At 42.1% G+C, this 21,467-nt stretch overlaps 1 protein-coding gene across 1 annotated transcript in view; it reads left to right on the top strand.

Moving 5' to 3' along the window:
* The window catches only part of UTP20 (UTP20, small subunit processome component), a 101,033-nt gene that overhangs the window by 32,704 nt on the left and 46,862 nt on the right, over positions 1-21,467 (top strand). Inside the window, 10 exon segments of the mRNA XM_006024210.2 lie at positions 1,928-2,171; positions 3,865-4,089; positions 5,344-5,434; positions 6,532-6,617; positions 7,488-7,613; positions 8,410-8,576; positions 9,226-9,434; positions 17,164-17,307; positions 19,855-19,934; positions 21,128-21,354. Of these exon segments, the coding sequence (XP_006024272.1) occupies positions 1,928-2,171; positions 3,865-4,089; positions 5,344-5,434; positions 6,532-6,617; positions 7,488-7,613; positions 8,410-8,576; positions 9,226-9,434; positions 17,164-17,307; positions 19,855-19,934; positions 21,128-21,354 (1,599 nt within the window).

Here is a 21,467-nt window from a genome sequence, read left to right as displayed (position 1 = left end):
TTGTTTTCTCCCTCATTTATCCTACTTGTCAGGGAGTAGTTAGGGACAGCCCAAGGGACAGGGGGTATCACTCAGATGCTTGCTTCTCTCTTAAGGCTGAATCTGCCCTTGGTGACTGGAATCATCAGAAATCTTAAGCATATAGGACAAGAAGGGGTCTCCTGGGGCAATGCCTCTGTGTTCACAGGCAACTATCTATACAGATTCCTAAAAATCATTTACTTCTAATCCTGTGCTACCACAACTACAAAGCACAAAGCCAAAATGCCAAGAATACCCTGCAACGTGCCATAGGTACAAAGCAGGGGAGATGAGGGCATTGCTGGTGCCCTTCTACTGTAACAGCCATGAAGAAAGTGAAGTTATTTTTTGCTCAGATGATTCTAGACATATCCGTAGAGATTTTTCAGGACCCGCTTATCTTCAACGTAGTGGGATCTCAGCAAATGCTATGTCTGTCTTGGCTGTGCTCTTGAATTCTAATACTGAATTCCATTGTAAAGGCATGAGCACACCCAGGGCTTGAGCTTCTAGATGACTCAGTGCCCACATTCTACCATCCTGCAACATCTTGTAAGCCATATTGCACTTTCAGATCAGCCCTGAGAAGAATTTGCCAAATAGATGTCTGACATAGACATCTTCAGCAAAGCCTTGAACACTGTCTGTCATGGGATTTTCTCTAACAAACTGTAGAGTACTGTACTGGGCTGGAGTGAAGTGGGCGGACAACTGGCTCAGAGGCCGTTCCCAGAGATTGGTGATCGATGGGATGGCCTCATCCTTGAGGGCTGTCTCCAGTGGGGTCCCCCAGGGATTGGTGCTCGAACCCATGCTATTCAATGTATTCATTAACGATTTGGACCAAGGGGTAGAAAGCGCGATGATTAAGTTCCCAAGTGATACGAAGCTGTGGGGAAACACAGGCACACCAAAGAATAGGGCAAAGATCCCGGAGGAACTTGATGGACTGGACTTACGGGCGGAAGGAAATCAGATGAGGTTTAACAGGGAGAAGTGCAAGCTCTTTCACCTGAGTAGGAAGAACCCTCACCACAACCATACAATGGGTGGTGGCCTACTGATTGACACAACATCTGAATGAGACCTGGGGGTCACAATCGACTGGAAGATGAATATGACCCAACAGTGTAACGGCTGCCAAAAGGGCCAATAAAAGTCTGGTGTGCATCAGTCGCTGTGTGGCCACTAGATCCAGGGAGGTACTCCTCCTTCTCTATTCGGCATTGGTGAGGCCGCAGCTGGAGTACTCTGCCCAGTTCTGGATATCGCACTTCAAGAAGGACATGGATAAGCTCAAGAGGGTGCAAAGAAGGGCCACTTGTTTGATTAAGGGCATGGAGGGTGGGCCCAATGAGGAGAGACTCTGAGAACTGGGTCTGTTCAGCCTGAGGAAGAGAAGAGTGCGAAGTGACTTGTTAGCTGCCTACAATATAGATACAATTATAGATACAATTGTATAGATACAATTATCCCTAACTTCAAGTACCTCAGGTGGGATAGCCTCAAGAACTAAGAGAGCAACTCTTCAGGAGGGCACCTCAAGGGAGGACGGGGACCAATGGACATATACTAATAGAGGGTAAATTCAGGTTGGATATAAGGAAAAACTTAATTCTCTGTAAGGGTCACCAGAATCTGGAACATGCTTCCAGTAGAGGTGGTGCAGTCGCCCTCCTTGGAGGTGTTCAAGACGAGGCTGGCCAGGCACCTTGCCGAGCTCATCTGAGCCCAATACTTCCTGCCGATGGCAGGGGACCAGATTTGATGATTGCACAGGTCCCTTCTGGTGCTATGATTCTATGATAGTATAATTAACCTTTTACATTATGGGACCAACCCTCACCACAGCAGTTGCTGAATGAATTTCCTTAAAGTAACCAAGATGTAACATTTTCTGTTATAGAAAGGGAGTTGCAAGGGGAGCTGGAGGAAGAGCAGGAACACACTACAGATACGGAGAATGAGACGATTTCAGGAGGAGATGTGAGGACTCTGCATCTTGAGCAGCTGAGGCTGCGAACATATTGCAGTGAGAGGATGGATCACACAAATTTCCGTTTTCTGCTGTGGAAAGCATTGGCCAAGTTTCCTGACAGAGTGGAGCCCCGGTCAAGGGAGCTTTCCCCACTTCTCTTGAGATTCATTAGGTAAGCTTGCATGTTTGGTGATGAGGTGTCATTATAAATGTTACTTTTACATGGTTATGATGTAACTAGAGACCTGCAAGACAACCTGTGGGTTTATCTTTTAATAAATATTACATTCTTAGACCTCCCCTTAAACCAAAGAATAGTCTAACTTTTATTTTTTCTGCTCAGGCCTGGATGATCCAGGAGCTATTTCACAATTCAAAATGATCTGAAAACCAAGCTGTCAGTTTGGTTCTACTGTTCAGTGCCTATTCACTGATGAATTCTGGTGACTCGGCCTAAGTGCTGCTATAGTGGATATAGTTTCAGTGGAAGTCAAGTGTCTTAAACCAGAAACAGAAGTTACCTTTGTGCCCCCATAACATTTTTATGGTGGTACAAAGCTCAAGTAAACAGATGTGTATGCCCTTTTTTGTGCTGCCAGTGCCCCAAATTGGCTGAACAATAGGTGGTATAAATTTGTTCTCCTTTTTAGTACACATCTGTTTGTTTTATGATAGGCGAGCACAGGCAGTCCAGAGCTGCCCATGGTCTCCAACTACCTCAGGCAGGCACTCCCAGGAGTTCCCAGGTCACAGAGGATTGGGCCCCTGAAGCCCTGGGAGTGCCTGCCCAGGTTTCCCTGCTTGCAGAGACACTCCCCAGGAATCCTCTGGTAAGAGGTCCTGTGACACGCATATCATATTGCCGCACCCCAACTCAGGATGCAGTCTGCAATCCTGTAGGAATCCTTGGCCCCACCCCTCTCCCCTAAGCAGATGTGTGTCCCAGGAATCTCTCTACTGGAGGATTCCCGGGGCATGTATTTCACACTACTGCACTCCAGGTTGGTGTGCCCTCAGCACTTGAAAAGTTGCACTGTAGGTCGAGATGCAAGTAACATGATGCACAAGCCCTGGGAATCCCTTGCAGGAGATTTCTGGGGCACAGCGCCCAATGCTTATTTTTGTTGATCAATTGGATCATCTGTGCCAGGATGCATCCCAGCACAGCTAATACCACAACAAAAACAATGTCTATTTTTAGTGTGATATAGGCTAGAAAAGGAGGCTCTTCTTCCTTGCCCTGTTTTTAAATGGAAAGCCTGTATTTTAAATTTAGAATCCTAAGATATAGAGATGGAAAGCCCCAGTACTAGGTGAATTGAGTGGGAGTCTTTCATGGGCTTTGGACTGCCTTCCTTCTTATAGCACAGGACTCTTCACAGTATATTTCCTTATACTTAGTAAACACTAACTTGAATTAGTTCAGATGAGAAGGCTTCTACCATGGAAAGGGTCATAGGTTCTTAAGTATCCTTAGGTATCCTGGCTTAGGTTTGTCTTTCATTCACATTTCTCTACTTCACATGCACCCTTTCCTCTATCACATTGTTAAATATAAGCCCATTCTGTTTACAGGTCAATGCCAATTTCTATTCTTTTTACTGTGGTCCTCTCATTTCCCACTCCCTTCCCCTTTTAATGATCTTGTTTTATGCATGTGCACTTGAATCCTTAAATACCTTTCTCTCTCTCCCTGCCTGCCTGCGTGCCAAAATGGACCCCTTTGGAGATCTTTAACTACACAGTGTCACGAAGCAGAATGCTGTTAATAATGGGAAGTTTCAGTATTGGTCAATTTCTAATCGATCTTATACTGATATATGTTCGATTTTTTTTTTTTTTTTTTTTTTTTTTTTTAAATATAGCAATGAGTATTATCCAGCAGATTCACTGGTAGCTCCCACCCAGGATCTTAAAAAGAAAAATAATGGTGCAGTAGAAGAAGAAAAACCTCCTGAAGAAATAAATCAAACTACAATGGCGGAGGAAGGAGAGGAGGGAAAGGAAGAGGGAGAAGTAGAAAGACCAGCAGTGGAAGAACTGTTTGTTGAAGGGTTTCAGAAAAAGAAAACGAGAAGAGTTGCTGCTAAGTAAGGTTTTTGTTTTGTTCTTTACTGGTTGGGGAGAGAATTAAAACGTTCTCTGGTTGGTATTTTATAACATTTCTTGTTCCTGGGGGTGCTCCTTTTAAGATTATTACTTTCCCTTTCCTTCATCTGGTGAAGCTTTGCATCAGATTTCAAGCTCTTTCGAGGCAGGGACTCTGCCCTCATACATTACCTGGCATTAAAAGAGTACTGGTATTGTCCTGAGCTTTCAGTCACAGTTCAAATAACAGTTCACTGCTCTACACAGCAAAAGTTGTGGGACATTCTAAAATCAGTGTTTGAAAAATGTAATATCACCACTGCTGCTTCTATTTCCTGTATGTGTGTGCCTACCCCTCTCTTTAAATCATTGAATTCTAGTCTCTTACATTATGTTTTCTTTTATTCCCAAGTCTTGGGCCATTTCTGTGAATTAATTATAATTACAAAAATCTCTTGTAACCAGATTTGAACTTCTCCCACAAAACGTTCATGTCTGTAAATGGAAACCTTTAAAATATTGTGAGTAGTAACTAAAGTGTCAAAGATTTACTAAGTGTTAATGAGTTTTTTTAGTGAACTATTTTTTTTTTCTTGACACTAGACTCCTCATCATACTTTCAAATTTGTGCCACTTTGTAGTTTAGGTTTCCACACAATTAAACTCCTCCTTGCTTGACTAAAAGGTAAATGCTAGGCATGGATAAAATGTTTATACTGAAGCTACATGCATGGTGAGGAGTAGTGTGTTGGACCCTATAATCCATTTTTATTTAGGGAAAGAATGTTACTCTTGCAATGGAAGGGAATAATAGATCCATCAGTCCCCTTTCCTAGCTTGAGATAGGGCAGAAAGCATTCTACTACCTGGCAGATTCCATGGAAATGTTTTTAGGATGAACATCTACAAGGCACTGCTTAACCAGTGTAAACTGTGACTTGCTCTGGCCTTTTACATCAGGATTGCCCATTTTTGGCACTTTTCAAATTCTGCCACCATATTCACCTCTCCTTTTCTCTCACTGAGTAGAGATGTTGGCTGCTTTTGGTTGGTCCAGTTCTTTCTAGGTTTGGTTCATATCTTTACACCGTGGTTTGAGCAAATTTGTAATAGTTCTAAATACTGATTCTTACAGACTTTGAATCTTGCTATTTTCCTTTCTGCTAGTCAACTCTACATGTATGCTTCTGATATGTGTATAACAAAACTGGAAGGCTATCTTCCATTATAAACAAGTTGTTGTTGTTGTTTTATAGGCAACTAATAGCCCATTTGCAAGTTTTCTCTAAATTTTCAAATCCTCGAGCACTGTATATGGAGCCAAAGTTGAATGAATTGTATACCCAGGTAATGTTTATTTTTTATTGTGGATATAGTATTACTGTTTTTACTCAACACAGAATATAATGGTCCATATAAGCTCATTTATTGTTCAAACTCAAGTGATTTTCAACCAGGATGCCATAGGAATCCCCGTTGCTCTGTGCCTTCACATGGGGATCTGGGAAATTCCTCATGCCTCTATGCCTGGACCCCACACTAACCAGTACCTCTCTGTGATGCACTGGTTAGTGCAAGACCTGCCATAGGTTCCATCATGGAGGGACAGAGCACCAGGAACTCCCTGGGTCCTGTGCCGCCCTGTGCCTCCTTGTTTGGACCTGTACTTCACACAGGGATACAGGTTAGTACAGGTCCTGACATGGAGTCATGGAACACCAGGGATTCCCTGGGTACTGCACTGGGACCTTTGCCAACCTGTGCCTCTGAGTCATCATTGGTGAGAATGGGACCATAGTCCTGGCAAGGAGGCTTGGGGCAGCAAGGAATGCAGAGAATCCCAGGACAATGTCAACATGTTGCCTGTTATCCCACACCAGGTTCCTGTGCAGGGCAATGGGCAATATGTATTTTGCCCACTTAAGTGGATCAGCCGGGGCAAGACATGTCTAGCCACACATCTGTTTTTACCCTAAAGGCTCCTGGCATTCACCATATAGGGGTGTTACAACAAGGGAAATCTGAAATTCTGACTTGTCATGTTTATCATGAAATTTTAAAACGGAGTCATAGAAAGATAAAGGTTTGGATAATGTTTTGTGATTCCTTTTAGTTTGGCTGTTGGCTGTTTAAATCTCATTTTTTTAAAATCATGATGTTATACTTATAAACGACCATCAGCGTTACTCACTTTTTTCAGGAAAAATGACTGCATACTCATCATCTTGTTTGCATATATTGTGGGAGCAAATATCTCCTGTTTAGTACCTCTGATGTAACCATTTCTAAGTGAATGTCCTTTTACTGTGGATCCTGCTTTTTGTTTTTCCTTTACAGAAGGCAGGATTCATTCTGTAAATCATTTTGATAGGCTGATATAAAGGCTTTAGGCCTTTCTCCTGAATTTTATTTTCTTGTTTCATTTTTTTTTGTTTGTTTTACAGCTGTTGTCCCATCAAGACCAAAATGTGCAAAAAATAGCTCTTGACTGTATCATGACTTACAAGCATCCACACTTGCTTCCATATAGGTAAGAAATTTCAAATAGTTTCTGCATTGTTAATTCAATCTAACATTATTTAGTCTGGAAAAATGAAGGTTTCAGGGGAGGTGGGGAGAGGGTGTTGTTGATTACAGTCTTCAAATACCTGAAAAGTAATTATAAAGAGAATGGAGGCAGACTTTTCTTTGTGGTTGTAGGGGACAGAACTAAGAGCAACAGCCTCAAACTACAGTAATGGAAATTTAGGTTGCAGATTAGGAAGAAAGTTCTGACTATGAGGGTTGTCAAGCTACTTGTGTAAGGTTTTCTGGCTAAAAATGGAATACGCAGACAGCATTAAGAAGATAAACTTTTTAAAGAATCGTATTTATATTTAAATATAAATGACAGTGTCTTCATAGACTATACATTTGGAAAGGAGCCTGTTGCCTCTGAGCCACTGAAACAGAAATCTTGATACAGTGACATAAAATAAACGTGGTCAGTTTTTTGGAGGAAATATCTATAAAAATGTATTGCATTGTTGAGAGCAGTATGCAACACAGGCACTATACAAATAACAATCTATTATCGTTCAGATCTGAATTTTTGTGAAACAAAACATTTTCCCTTGTCCAGCCTCACAGTGACACGTAGTTAACTAGTAGTGTCTTTTTCAGTGAGGAACTTTTATAGTTTTTCTTCATAAGCATTCAGCAAAGTTGCTAGCACAGGACTTTTGCTCATGATTGAATAATCTTTACAGACCCTGGAAGGTATTTGCATAATTGTTGTTTTTATTTTTATGGATATTTACTTACATCTTTGCTTAGAGTAAGATGCCCAAATCCTTTTATAAAAGGACATGTTAATACATTGAACAGCTTTTTTTCTTAAAGCTGCATTAAATTCTTACAGGGAGAACTTGCAGAGGTTACTGGAAGACAAGAGCTTTAAAGAAGAAATAGTTCATTTCAGCATATCTGAGGAAAACACCATAGTTAAAACGCAACACCGACCAGATCTTGTTCCTGTCCTTATGAGGTGTGTAAATGAAAAAGGAGTGAAAAACTGCACATGAAAATATCTATAAATTATATACAATGTAGCTTTTGACTATTGTTTTAAATAGACAGTATAAACTTAGAGCTCTCTCAGCAGCTTGGTTTCCTTATACATGGGGTTCCTACTGATTCCTTTTTACATATGCAGGGTGTTTGAGTTGCAGTTATTACACATTTATTTTGAAAAACATAATCTTATTTCTTCTTAATAATTTAAGATATAGAAAATATTTTCAGCCAAAAAGGTATTACCTTTATTTTATAGACTGGGGTGCTCAGTCCCCGGCCTACAGACAGATCTGGCTTCTGGTGCCATTTCATCTGACCCATGGAGCTCCTTGGTAGATTGGGTGTTCAGGGCAGTACAGGGTCCCAGTCTAGTGCGTGGACTGGCTCCACACCACTCATCTGGCCCACGGGGCCAAAAAGTTGAATGCTACTGTTACAGATGCCTGGAATTGAAAGGGCTGCTTCTGTGCTCTCTCTGTCCTCATCTTAGCATGATGCTATAGTAATTCATAATTGTAGTCCACTGTTGTTCCTGTTCAAGTTGCTTTAAAATTTTCCAGGGACTTCAGTGGGAGCAAGGGCAGGTCCTTCTTCTTTGAGATCTCTAGATGAGAGATCATAATGGAAATGATAATCTGGAAACATTTATTTAAGCCACATAGTTCAGGTTTTCCTATCTAAACAAAGACTGAACCAGCTGATGCAAGGTGGTTTGTAGAGAACCAAGGCAATTTCTTTTCTTTTCTCTTTTTTTTTCTTTTTTAAAGAATTCTGTATGGGCGGATGAGAAACAAAACTGGAAGCAAAACACAGGGCAAGTCTGCTGCAGGCACTCGGATGTCAATTGTTCTGAGGTTCCTTGCTGGTTCGCTGCCTGAGGAAATTCGTATGTTCCTGGATCTGCTCTTTGAACCTGTGAAACACTTCAGCAATGGTACATTTAAGCTTTTAAGATGTTCTGTTCTTTCTTTGGAAGGTGTGTTGTGTGTACTACATGATACACTAAGGATTCTAAAGTGCTTACATATGTGGGTAAAAGCAGTACCCCTTAGTATCTTAGGCTTATAAAGAAGCCATAGAACTTTTGGTTTAGAAGAGGGACCTCCCAGGGCTCTTGACTCCTCTTGCCTGATGTGTTGCTTCTAATTTACATAATCAGGCTAGGAGAACCTGAGTGACTTACTTGAGGATACCCAATGCATCTGCAGTGGGCTAGTGAATTGAACCCAGATCTTTGGAGTGTCAGGATAGTTTCCAAAATATTGAAACCTTATATATCGACCATTATCCTTCATGTTTGAAGAGCTGGTGAGTGTAATACCACAGGATACATGCATCTATTAAAAAATTATAAGGTGCTCCAGTGCTATAGTAATGAGGGCTATATACGTTCCATGGATTGATTTTTATTTAAGAACCTGAGTTGGGACAATTTAAAGAACTTCTCACTTACAGTCAGATTTGGCCACCCTTACAGTGAATCATAACTCAGTTGTTGACTAATCTCATTGAAATTAGGTCCTAACAGGTCAAAAGTAAAGGTGAACTGATATATTTTTTTTCTGCTCCCTTCTGTTTTCCAGGACCTTGCCAGATGGCAGTGCTCCAAACAGTATCACAGCTGGATTTATCTAAAGTCCTGCCTCTAGGTCGTCAGCACAGTCTGTTCAATAGCCTTGAGGTTGTATTGAAAAACATGGGACATCTGATCAGTCAGTATCTATCTGAGATTTTGCAGATTTTACTGTGTATGACAGCAACCGTATCCTACAGCCTTCAGCAAAGAGAGAAGGTAAGAAATGCACAGTATTCAGCGTGTGTGTGTGTGTGTGTGTGTGTGTGTGTGTGTGTGTGTGTGTGTGTGTGTGTGTGTGGTTCTGCCCCTGTTCCCCTCCCAAGTATTTTGATATAAACCAGGGGCAGGCAAAATATGGCCCACAGGTCAGATCCAACCTGCCAGACATTTTTATCTGGCTCTTGATACCTCCCAATGAATTGTGCCCTGTCCAGCCCTTCTGCCCATGAGGATAGGAGCAAGATGCCCACACATATGCACACCCCCCAATATACCCTATTGTGCCTCATTTCCACCCTCTTGCGGAGAAGGGCCCAGCCAGCAGCAGCGTCCAGGTGGGGCTTCTGCTACAGCTGCTCCATGGGAATCTGCTTGGTTTCCCTGATGTGTGTCTCGCTCTGGGCAGCATGTAGGGAAGTGGTGGGGCCGGGGCTGGGAGGGGTGAGGTGGAGTTGCAGTTGGGCGGAAGCACGAAGCCTGTGCCCAAGGGGGTGGCAGGAGCGTGGAGTTCGGCTGGGCAGGGTGTGGGTGTGACGGAGGGTGGGGGCTGGGGGGCACACAATCCCCCACATGGCGTGCAGCCCCTGCTGCCCGCAGCAGCAGCAGGCAGGCGCTGCATGCAGGGGGCAAGGAGTGCAGCCGTCCTGGCTACCTGTATTGCTAGGGCCACCCGCCTATAGCTCCTGCACTCGCACGGGGGGAAGCCCCACTGGGTACCAGTGCCTGCGCCGGACACGAACACCCTGAGCCCCCCGCCTGTTGCTGTTGCTGGTAGCCGGGGCTGCACACCATGTGAGGGGCCCCACACCTCCCACCCTCCATCACACCCCACAAACCTCACACACCCACACCCTGCCCCCACAGCCCCCCCACATATACACATACCCCAAAATACCCTATGTCCTTCCCACACACCCACACTTCCTCACAACCCCCCCACACACACCCACACCCCACCATACACACATCCCCCCCCACCCCACCATACACATATCCCCAACCATACTCCACACACAATGTAAAAGAGTGAGACTTCATTTTTGCATTATTATGAAGTTCTTTCTATATACAGGGCACAAACACAAATCAAGACAAGTATTTTTTGTAATAAAATTAAAATATGTTATAATAGGTGTTCGACTTCTAGTGTATGGTTTGGTTTTTTTCTGGTTCTAAGGTGGCAACCCCCTCAATACAAAAGAAGTATTTTTGGGGGGGCAAGGAGAGGGACTTCTGGTGGCCGGGGTCAGGGAGCAGGACTTCTGGTCCCAATATAGCAGCCAGCAGGTGGGGCAGCTGTCAAGGGGTGGGGCTACACATGCGACCCTCCACAGCTCACCAAAACTCATTAAGCGGCTCTCCAGCCAAAATAATTGCTGCCGAAATAAGTATAGATGCATAGACCAACAGCGTTAGTCTTAAAATGTGGAAGTATTCAAGTAGAAGTAGTGATTCTTGAATCTATATTTTAGCCAGTGCTTAGTAGTTCAGACTAACACTAAATTTCAAATATATTAAGAAAAAACAGTGCAGGTCAGTGATGCTCTTTTCTATATGCAAGGAAAAAAAACAGGATTAGATCTGTCTATGAATAGAATTAGAATTTGACTAGTTTTAATTTTTTTTGTAAGATTGTGTGCCAGTTACTGTTGTTCCCTGTACGCTTTACTAAATGGTATAGCGCGAGCCGGTAACAAGAAGGAGGGTAATTTTAGAATGGCAGCACTCCATGACCTAAATTACAATAGGGGATTACGTGTACCTACAAACATTAAATCAAGGAAGACAGAATTTTGAAAGCAGTTTAATTCATTTATGGAGTAACGCCTTTTGTAGTCATAGTTATTTAGTAATGCTGTCTTATTGTAGCAATTGTAATTGAGTAACTCTTTGGAGGGGTCACTTGTGCTGCCACACTGTCATTTGTTTAACTTAATTTAATGTTTCATTAGTTAGTGAGGTGTTAAAAGCTCAGCAAAGACTGTGCAAAATCTGTATATCCTTGATAATTATTACAAGATGTTCCTATGGGTTCCATGTATTGCAGCATAATCTTGCCCAAATAGTTAACTATCTACTTTGATAGTTTTAAACTGAGTTACAGTTTTACTGTTTCCTGCTATTTGTACTCAGCATGGAATTGCTCTGTGTCTTTTCAGGCGAGTGGCAGAACAACTGCTGCAAACTCATATTTACCTGAATGTAGGAAGCAGGTTTTGTTGAAGTTCCTCTTTTACTCCAGTTCACAATATCAGAAATAAGGCCAAACACTATTAAAACAGCAGTCCTGCAGGGTGTGCTCTTTATGACAGCCGAGGAACGGGCTAGAGAATGCTCAGATGTTTTTCTAGTCTTTTTTTCCCCTTAATCTTTTCCAAAATACACTTGCTTTCTGGGTCACTGCTAGGTTAGCAGTGGAGGTGTATGATAGAAAGTAAGTTTTTCAAAGTTGTCTTAATCACTTATGGGACTCAGTTTTCGTGATTTACCATGAGACTAAGTGCCTAAGTTATATTTGATCGTAGGACTTGTGCTTCTTTGTCAGCTAGGTTCTTTTGAAAATGTTACTCTCACCAAGAGGACACCATTATATGACATTTCTTGCATGCAACTCTCATCTTTTTCCCCTGAAATCAGCCCCAATTGGGGAGCATGTATTTATTAAGTGGGGAAGCTGGTTTTCTGTGTTGGATGGATGTACCCAGCTATAACTCAGGGAAAATCTTTTTTCCCCCCCTTTCATTTTGCTTTTCTAAAACAATGTGCATTGTATATTCAGGGCCATGTTGTATGTGAGAAAATACAGTCATTTTATAACAGATGTGTGGGTTAATGGGTGTTTTACCTCAAAGTTTTAAGTCTTTCATAAGAAAAGCTATACAATGTAACCTGTAATGCTTGTAACTAAACACTATAGCCCTCTACCATCCTTGTAGAAAAAATATTCCCACATTCACATTCTCTGTTCGCCCCCATGCTTGAGTCCTTTTCTTCCTCCTAGTAGGTTTCCATGCACTAAATGAATATTGACTTTCAGGAGCTCATTTTTGTTGTATTCTTAGAGATCCTCAAACTTGAATTGTTTGGAAGTTGGAGGTAGACTACATAGATTACTTGCAGCTGCCTGCCATCTTGTCTTCAAATGCTGTAATTTGATTTTAAAAGGTGTAATTAGTGATTGCAGCATTTTAGGCCCCAGTCCTTCAGCAAGCTGCATAAGAACTTCCATTTACCAGGTTAAACCAAAGGTCCATCTAGCCCAATATTTTCTTTCACACATTCAAAAAGAGTGGAGGAAGGGAAACAGGTCATGTCCAAAATTGTATACCCACTGCTTGTCTCTTACTGCAGCTTCCAGCATTCAGAGTTTTAGGAACTCAGAAACTGCACCCCATCTACCAGATTTGGTCCCTATTGATGGACCTTTCCGTCATAAATTCATCCAACTCCCCTTTGGAGCTGGAGAACTTTTGAACTATCAGCCTCCATAGCATTTTGTTGCAATGAAATCCAAAAGCAAACTATGCTCTGCATGAAAAAAACAAAACAAAACTTTCTTTGGTTAGGAATCTGCTACATAATCATTTCATTTTATAGCCCATATTTCTAATATTGTGAAAGTACTTAAATAATAAATCCCTATATATTTTTTTCTGTGCCATTTATTCTTTTGTGAACCTCTTTCTTGTCCGTCTGTCCCCCCATCATCTCTTTTCTATGTTGAAAAGTCCTAGCCTGTTTAGTTTTTCCTTGTATAGAAGCCCCTCTGTGCCCCTGATTATCCTTTCTGTCTTTTTGAGGAAAACAGGAAAGCTCACAAACTCTGGCAGGTTAAGTATAAAAGTGAAATAAGGCAGGCCAAAAAAAACAGAATTTGAGGAGCATCTAGCACAGGATGCTTAAGTTAATAGTAAAAAAAAATAATTTTTAAATACATCAGAAGCAGGAAGCCAGCTAGAGAACCAGTGGACTCATTAGGCAACTGGGGTGTAAAAGATGCCATTCAGGGATGATACATCCATAGCAGAGAAGCTAAATTAATTGTTTGCATAAGTATTTACTGCAGAAGATACTGAGGAAATTCCCCATGCCAGATCAGTCCTTTCTAGTAGATGGGTCTGAAGAGTTGGATCACACTGAAGTAACAGCAGAGGCAATTTTGGAACAAATCAATGAACTGAATAATAACAAGTCACCAGGACCAGATGGCATTTGCCTTAGAGTTCTGAAGGAACTCAAAGGTGAAATTACAGAATTACTGGCAATAATATGTAACAGATCACTACAAACGGTCTCTGTGCCAGAGGGCTAGCGGGTTGATAACATAACACCCATCTTCAGAAAGGGATCCAGGGGCAATCCTGGGAACAGACCAATGAGTCTCACTTCCATCACTGGCAAGTGTAGAAATTGTAATAAAGAATAAAATCACCAGTCACATGGGCAAATATGTTCTGCTTGAGAAGAATCAACATGGTTTTTGTAAAGGGAAACCCTAGCTTACCAATTTGCTGAGTTCTTTGAGTGCATCAGCAAGCATGTGGACAAGGGAGATCCTGTTGACATAATGTATTTGGACTTTCAAAAAGCATGTGACTAGGTCCCTCACCAAAGGCTTTTAAGAAAACTGCATGGCCATGGACTAGGAGGGAAGGTTCATTTGTGGACTGAGAGCTGGTTAAAAAAATAGGAAGCAAAGGGCAAGGCTAAATAGTCACTTTTCAGGATGGAGGGAAGTCAGAAGTTGGGGTCCTGCAGGAATCTGTGCTGAGCCCTATTTTGTTCAACCTTTTCAATGACTTGGAAGTGGGGGTGCACAGTGAAATCTTCAGGTTTGCAGATAATACCAAATTATTTTGGGTAATCAGGTCCTAAGAGAGGAGCTTCAGAAAGACCTCATCAAGTTAAGTGAGCGGGCATAAAAATGGCAGATGAATGTCAGTGTTGACAAGTGCAAGGATAATGCACTTGGGGAAAAATAACCTCAACTATATGTGCACAGTGCTGCGTTCCGAATTAGCTGTTATGACTCAGGAAGGAGACCTTGGAGTTACTGTAGATACTTCTTTAAAAACATCAGCTCAGTGTGCAGTGGCAACCAAAAAGGCCAGTAAAATGTTAGGCAGCATTAAGAATAGAATTGCAACAAGATGGAGAATATCATTGTGCCATTATATAAATCTGTGATGTGCCCACATTTGACTACTGTGTGCAGTTCTGGTTTCTGCATCTCAAAAAGGATCTAGTAGAGTTAGAACAGGTACAGAGAAGGGCAACCAAAATGATCAAAGGCCTAAAGCAGTTGCCATACCAGGAAAGACTCAAAAGGCTACACCTCTTCAGTTTGGAAAGAGGAAGGCTGAGGGCAGATATGATAAAAGTCTATAATATGAAGGGTATGGGACTGAACAGGGAACTGATGTTCACTAAGTCCCAGAACACCAGAATGAGGGGGAACCACTGATATTAGTAGATGACAGGTTTAAAACTAAGCAATTTTTTAATCCAGCACATAGTTAGCTTGTGGAATTAATTGCCACAGGCAATTAATTGGTGGAGGCAGATAGAACAGCCAGGTTCAAAAATAGACTGGATAAATTCATGGAAGATGGATCTGTTAATGTTAATAAGTAGAATAGTTGGAGCTGTTTCCTCTAGCAGCTGTAACCTAATAAATGGTGGGTGCTGGGGAGGGTATCAAATTAGGGGATAGATCACTCTAGAGATGCGCAGTTCTAAGGTCTCCCTGTATAGCTACCACTTCTGCCGCTGTTGGAGACTAGGATACTGGGCTAGGTGGACCATTGGGCTGACCCGGTATGGCACTTCTTTATGTTCTCTGTACCTTTTTTAGTTCTTCTTTTTTGGGATGATGGGACCAAAATGGTGCATAATATTCAAGGTGTGAAAGCACCATAAATTTATAAAGGGACATAATGAGATTTTGTTTTGTTTACAATTTCCTACATTATAATTCCTAATGTTTTATTTGTCTGTTTGACTGTTGGTGGATGTGGAAAAGTGGGTATCCCCGCTAGCCGCAGCTAGCCCCCCCCCCACCTGCTTTTGGGCACGCTGCCTACTTGTCTCACCTGCCACACCTTGTTGGAAAATAATAAGTTGATAAGTAAGGCAGGAGGCTGCCCATTACTGCACCCCCATATTTGGGTGTGTCTGCAGCTCCGTACCTCCCCTACACCATGGCCCAAGCCTCGCAGATGGCATCCAGATGTTCCCATGTCCCCAGCCTACAGCCAGAGCATACTTAGGTGACGCCGTCAGGCCTAGGTCACACATTCATACCGCCTGCCTCTCACCCTGGTCTCACTCACTCCACCCTCTCTCACAGGGTCTCTTTCTCGCATTGACAACTTATGCCGCCTTGCTCCCTCTCGGAGCGGGCACCCTTTGGTCATCAGCTTAGCTAGTCCCTTCCTTGGGTGGCAGATGTACTGTCTGTTGGGCCTCTCTTGCAACCCTCACCGGGGTAGTGGCCAGCCAATTACCCAACCAGGTCTAAGCACACTCGGGCCCCTTTTGGGGTGACACTCAGGGTCTGTCTGTGTACTGGGCCCTCATCCCTCTAGTTCTTCTCCCCCTCTACTCGGGGCTCCACACCATCCCCTCCACTCGGGTGGGCTCAGGTGGCCGTAGCCATGCCTGGCCCCTGCTACCTCCGGTGGCACCTGAGGCACCCAAAGATGAGGGCTGGGGTTAGGGTGCCCCGAGCCGCCTTTCACCATGGTGGTAACTGGCCTGGCATTTCCTGGGGGCTCCTGCGCCACTGAGAGCCCCACCAGGCCACCCATTCCTGGCAGGGGGTGGTTTTAGGTCATGTCCAGGACCAGGAGCCTCTTAGCCATCCCCTACAGCTCCTCCCTTACCTCCAGGTGATACCAGCACCCCTGGAGCGAGGCAGTGTTGTCGCCTGGCCTTCCAGCAGCAAAATGCCCTGTTTATATGGGCAGCCCTGAATCGAAAATGACTACCCTCATCAGGCACCTGCCGGCTGCTGTCTTCTGGCCCTTAAAGTGGCAGGCACCTACAGTGCCCTGCCACAGTGGACACGGCACTGATATTTTTAACAAACTGTCCACCATGACTCCAAAAGCATTTCCCTACGTGGTAACAGCTAATGTAGAACCTGTTATGGTATATGCGTATTTTGGGTTATTTTTTCCTCTGGGCATTAACTTTGCACTAACCAGCATTGAATTCAGTCTGCCCTCTTGTAGCCCATTTGCTCAATTTTGTAAGATCCTTCTGTAACATTTTTTGGTCTGTTATTGTTTCTACCACTCTGAATAATTTCATGTCATCTGCAGACTTGGCCACCTTGCTATTCACCCCCTGTCCAGATCATTTATGAATATATTAAACAGCACCAACCCCAGCACAGATGCTCAGGGGACCCCACAGTGTATTTTTTTTCCATTCTGCAAGGAAAGCTACATGCTAATAGATAGTTGTGTCCCTGTGGAATCCCAGTTAAGCATAATGACCCAGTGGTGGATTGGGCCTTTAGTCAGAAAACTGAAATTTTAGAAAGTAAAGGGGTTGCTGTTGTGAGCAATTTACAGTCGAAAATCATACAATGTTTCCGGCAAGTCTTTCTTGCAACTGACATCGTATAATATTTCATTTCAGAGTAATTAACCATTTCTGCTATGTTATAAGGAGATTGTAGTAACAATGAGGTGTTTTTGTCTTTACTTTTTTTCCCCAGATCCAACTAAGGTTTATCAACCCATTAAAAAATTTAAGGCGTCTTGGGATCAGACTCGTAGCTGCATTTTTTTCTGATTTTGAGACCTACACCCTTAGCTCGGAAGAGACTGATGCAGTTTTTCATGCAGTTATCTGGCCCCAGGTAACATTGAGCAAAATAACTTTATTCTGGGTGTTTTTTGTGTAATGCGTGTGGTTCAGAAATGGACAGATCTTATTTATTTGCATTGTTGTATGTGTGAAGGGCCAGACTGGGGCTCAGTAACAGGACCAAGTACCTTATTAATGCTGCAGCTTCTTTGTGTTCAAGCTTCAACGTAAAGTACTGACAGATTAATATGGCTAAAGTTAAAACTGTATTTCTGTTATCAAAGACCAGAGGCAGACTACTTGCTTTGACATTTCACGAGGAACAAAAGAGTTTGTTAAATGCCTAATCTGTCTGATGTAAAATGTCTGAGTACTTCAACTTGGAAAATATCTAAATAACATAAAATAGAATGTTGATAAAATAACCGTTCCTGTTCTGTGGTCTGTCTTGACTTAAAATCTGTATCTCTTAAGCCATTTCATGTTGCTTATTTATTCCTTCCTTGTTTCTTTCTTCTCTCAACAATGGTACGTTAGATGCAGCCAAATAGCTGATAAATTAGCTATATGCAAATGCAAGTTTGTGCACCTCAACTGGTTGGGGCAGCAAAAGTTTTCCATTACTGTCTGTCCTCTCAGACTATCAGCCATCTCTTTTTATGCCCAGCACCAGTTCAGCCAGTTCAACAAAGGATTAAGTATGTGTTTGAGTCCCACAGACATCAAAGCGTATGTTTAAAGTTCAGTGTGTCAGCAAGTAAATTGGAGGTTTGATGGCAGCACAGAGCATTGTATTTGGAAAGCACTGGGGAGATAATTTCTGTAAATAGCAATTCCTGGTTTAAAGAATTTTGCTGATCTCCTGCATGACCTAATGTAGTGAAGTGAACAGCACTTTCTCCCTGGAGCCATATTATTTTATCATAATCCAGTAGCTCCCTCTAGGGGGAATGTGTGTCATTGAGCAGCATGAAGATACTTTTTTTGACAGAAGAATCCGTTGATTTTTTGTGCATCACTTAAATGCATTTAATAAGTTTATGCCTGAAATTGGGGTTTTATGATATTAACTGCTGTGAAATCTGCTGCTGAGAGTTGGCATTAGTAGCCAGCCTAGCAGAATAACCATAGGACTGTGTTAGCAATTCCTTTTTATATAAGATTTGGGAAGATACTTGGTTTCAAGGACCAAAAACGTGCCTTCCATTTTTTTTTAACATCTCCAAGTTTTCTAGGACCTTGATTGTAGTGGGCAATTCCTATCATTGCCTCCCTTTCAATTATGCATTAACACCAAACTGGATGGGATTATGAACACTCTGGAGGGCAGGGCTGTGATCCAGAATGACCTGGATAGGCTGGAGAAATGGTCCACAATCAGTCGGGTGAGATTCAACAAGGACAAGTGCAAGGTCCTGCACTTGGGATGGAATAACTGCATGCACAAATACAGACTGGGGAATCACTGGTTTGGTTGTAGTACTATAGAGAAAACCTGGGGGTGATGGTGGACCATAAACTGAATATGAACGAACAGTGTGCTCTTGTTGCAAAAAAAGCCAAAGCATCCTGGATTGTGTTAACAGATCAGTCACTTACAAATCAAGGGAAGTGTTTCTTCTGCTCTGTTCAGCACTGGTGAGGCCTTACCTGGAGTACTGTGTACTGTTTTGAGTTCCACACTTCAAGAAAGATGTGGACAAGTTGGAAAGAGTCCAGCACAGAGCAACAAAAATGATTAGGGCCTAGAAGACAAGACTTGAGGAAAAGCTGAAAGAACTAGGGTTACTGGTTAAGCCTGGAGAAGAAAAGAGTAAGGGGGGATTTGATAAAAGTTTTCAAATACCTTAAGGATAATTAGAAAGAGGATGGTGATGGGCTTTTCTCTGTGGATGTATGGGAAAGGACTAGGAGCAATGGACTCAAACTGCAGCAGGGGAAATAAAGGCCAGAGATTAGGAGGAACTTTCTGACTACAAGAGTGGTCAGACATTGAATAGTCTACCTAGAGAGGTTGTGCATTTTCCATGCGTGGAAGCCTTCAAAGCAGGTTAGACAGACACTGGATTGTGGTGGTTTAGTCAGGGATTATCCTATCTTAAACAGAGGGCTACACTTGATGACCTTGTGAGGTCCCTTCCAGTCCTGCTTTCCTTTAATCCTAATTTCCAGTTCAGACTAGTCCATTCTAACCCCTAATCTTAGCATTGTGAGATTAAACCAAAAAACATGATAGACACCCCACTACTGCTGCTCAAGAACAGCATATAAATAATTGAGAACTCCATACTTGTGCTGACATGGATGAAATGCCTGCCAACAGGAATGCAAATTTGAGATATATTGTCTAATACTGTATGGTAGGCAGGGAGAGTGCAAAAAAGACTCCCTGATAGCGATCAAAAACAGTAGATGGTAAAATCGTAGCATCCAGTTTTTACAGTAAAACCAGATGTTTTACTTTTAGTAGATACCAAACATATAGCAGAGGTTCAATGAGTTTGTTAAAAAACATTCACAGGGATCTCTTTTATTATGATAATAGGATATTCCAGTATACGTGGCCATACTGTTTTGTTTGTGATTTATCCTCTTTTAGATCAGCAGACTTGCTTCTGAGAGCCAGTATTCTCCCACTCTGCTGCTCAAACTCATTCATATCTGGAGCAAGAATCCCAGGTAAATGTCCTCAAGATTAACCTGTTGTGTCTTTTAACACAAGACAAAGTTAGTCATATTATTCTTCCTTGCAAGCTCAGAGAAACGGTTAATTTTTCAGGATGAGATGACTGTAAAGAGTAGTGTTTTTGTTAAAATGTAAACTTACAAGAGTGTAATGTTATGCTTGGTTTCCAGTTGTTTCCAGTATTTTATATAGAATTATTAAGAAGGGGAGGGAGTGTAGAATATGAAATGCATCAGTCCCCAAGTCCCAGCCACTCTTATTTAAACTGCAGACTTCACTTTTCGGTACCATTTTCTGGATTGTAGGTAAAAACCTGGACCTCAATCCTGGAAATACGTAATATGCTGCACTTTAAACATGCATTAAGTGTTTGCAGGGCTGTGAGTTTTAGGTCTGTTTTTTCTCCAAGGAATCAACAGATTCTAGAATAACCATATTGTCAAGCATGGTCTCCTCACCCTTCTCCCAGACTGCTGGGTAACATTTCTAATTACAATCCCAATGTTACTCCTGAGTTTTCTGGCTTACGAAAAGTTTCCCCTTGCAGTAGGAAAAATTATCAGCGATGCAAATCTGTAGACCAAATCTTGTTTTTTGAGCAGGGAGGGATGACCTAGTGGAAGGTAACTGTGTCATAGCTAAACCACTTTAAAATAGAAATCTTGTATCTTTATACTTCACAAGCCTTTTGGTTTGTTGAAGTTTTGTGGTGGTTGCTGAAGCCCCTTTATCTAATGTTTGTTTTTAAAATAATATGCATGAATTGGCCACAGTGGAAGTATATGCTGAAACCATATTGAAAGCATAAATCAGATCAGAAAGTTATTCTTCAGGCATTAAGTGAGAGATGTTGTCCCTATTGTCTTCAGTGATTTTCAACTCTCCTACCAATGGTCTCTTTGTTTCTGCCATGAAAGGAACAAATAACTGTTAATTGTAAGTTTCCTGTCCTGTCATCTGAGGTCTTACCTCAAGACGTACCATTATCACAAATATGAAACTTTTTTTCTATAAGAATAGACTTGGGCCATTAGAATGTAATATTTTGTATTAGTTTCCAACAGGCTGTAGAAAGGACATCACTGTCTTTGTTTTCATATGTGACTTTGTAGAAAAAAGTATGTGTAAAAGCTTAGGTTTTGTTTAATTAACTTTGAATTTTTCTTTTTTGGTATCTGTCATGCAGGTACTTCCCTTTGTTGGCCAAGCAGAGACCAGGACACCCAGAATGTGATATACTGTCAAATGTCTTTGCTCTGCTCTCAGCCAAGAGCCTGTCTGAGCCCACAGCCAGTGTTGTGATGGATGTGACTGACAGCCTCCTCAACAGCCCAGAGTTTGAACCTACAGAGTTGCTTCCTAGTTTGACTGTGAACGACTGTGTTTTCAGAGACACTGATGAAATGACAGAAGGTATGAATGAATTGTAGAAAGAATGATGAGGGAGCGAAACAGACCCATGAGCAGATGTTCCAGATTGCAAGAGTATATTATTTATTCTCAGTGTTTGGAAGGGATGCCTTCTG

Source organism: Alligator sinensis, unplaced genomic scaffold (genome assembly GCF_000455745.1).
Source record: "Alligator sinensis unplaced genomic scaffold, ASM45574v1 scaffold166_1, whole genome shotgun sequence".
Taxonomy (NCBI): domain Eukaryota; kingdom Metazoa; phylum Chordata; order Crocodylia; family Alligatoridae; genus Alligator; species Alligator sinensis.
The sequence above is the reverse complement of the archived record's forward strand: the minus strand, read 5'-3'. Positions and strand labels throughout refer to the sequence as shown.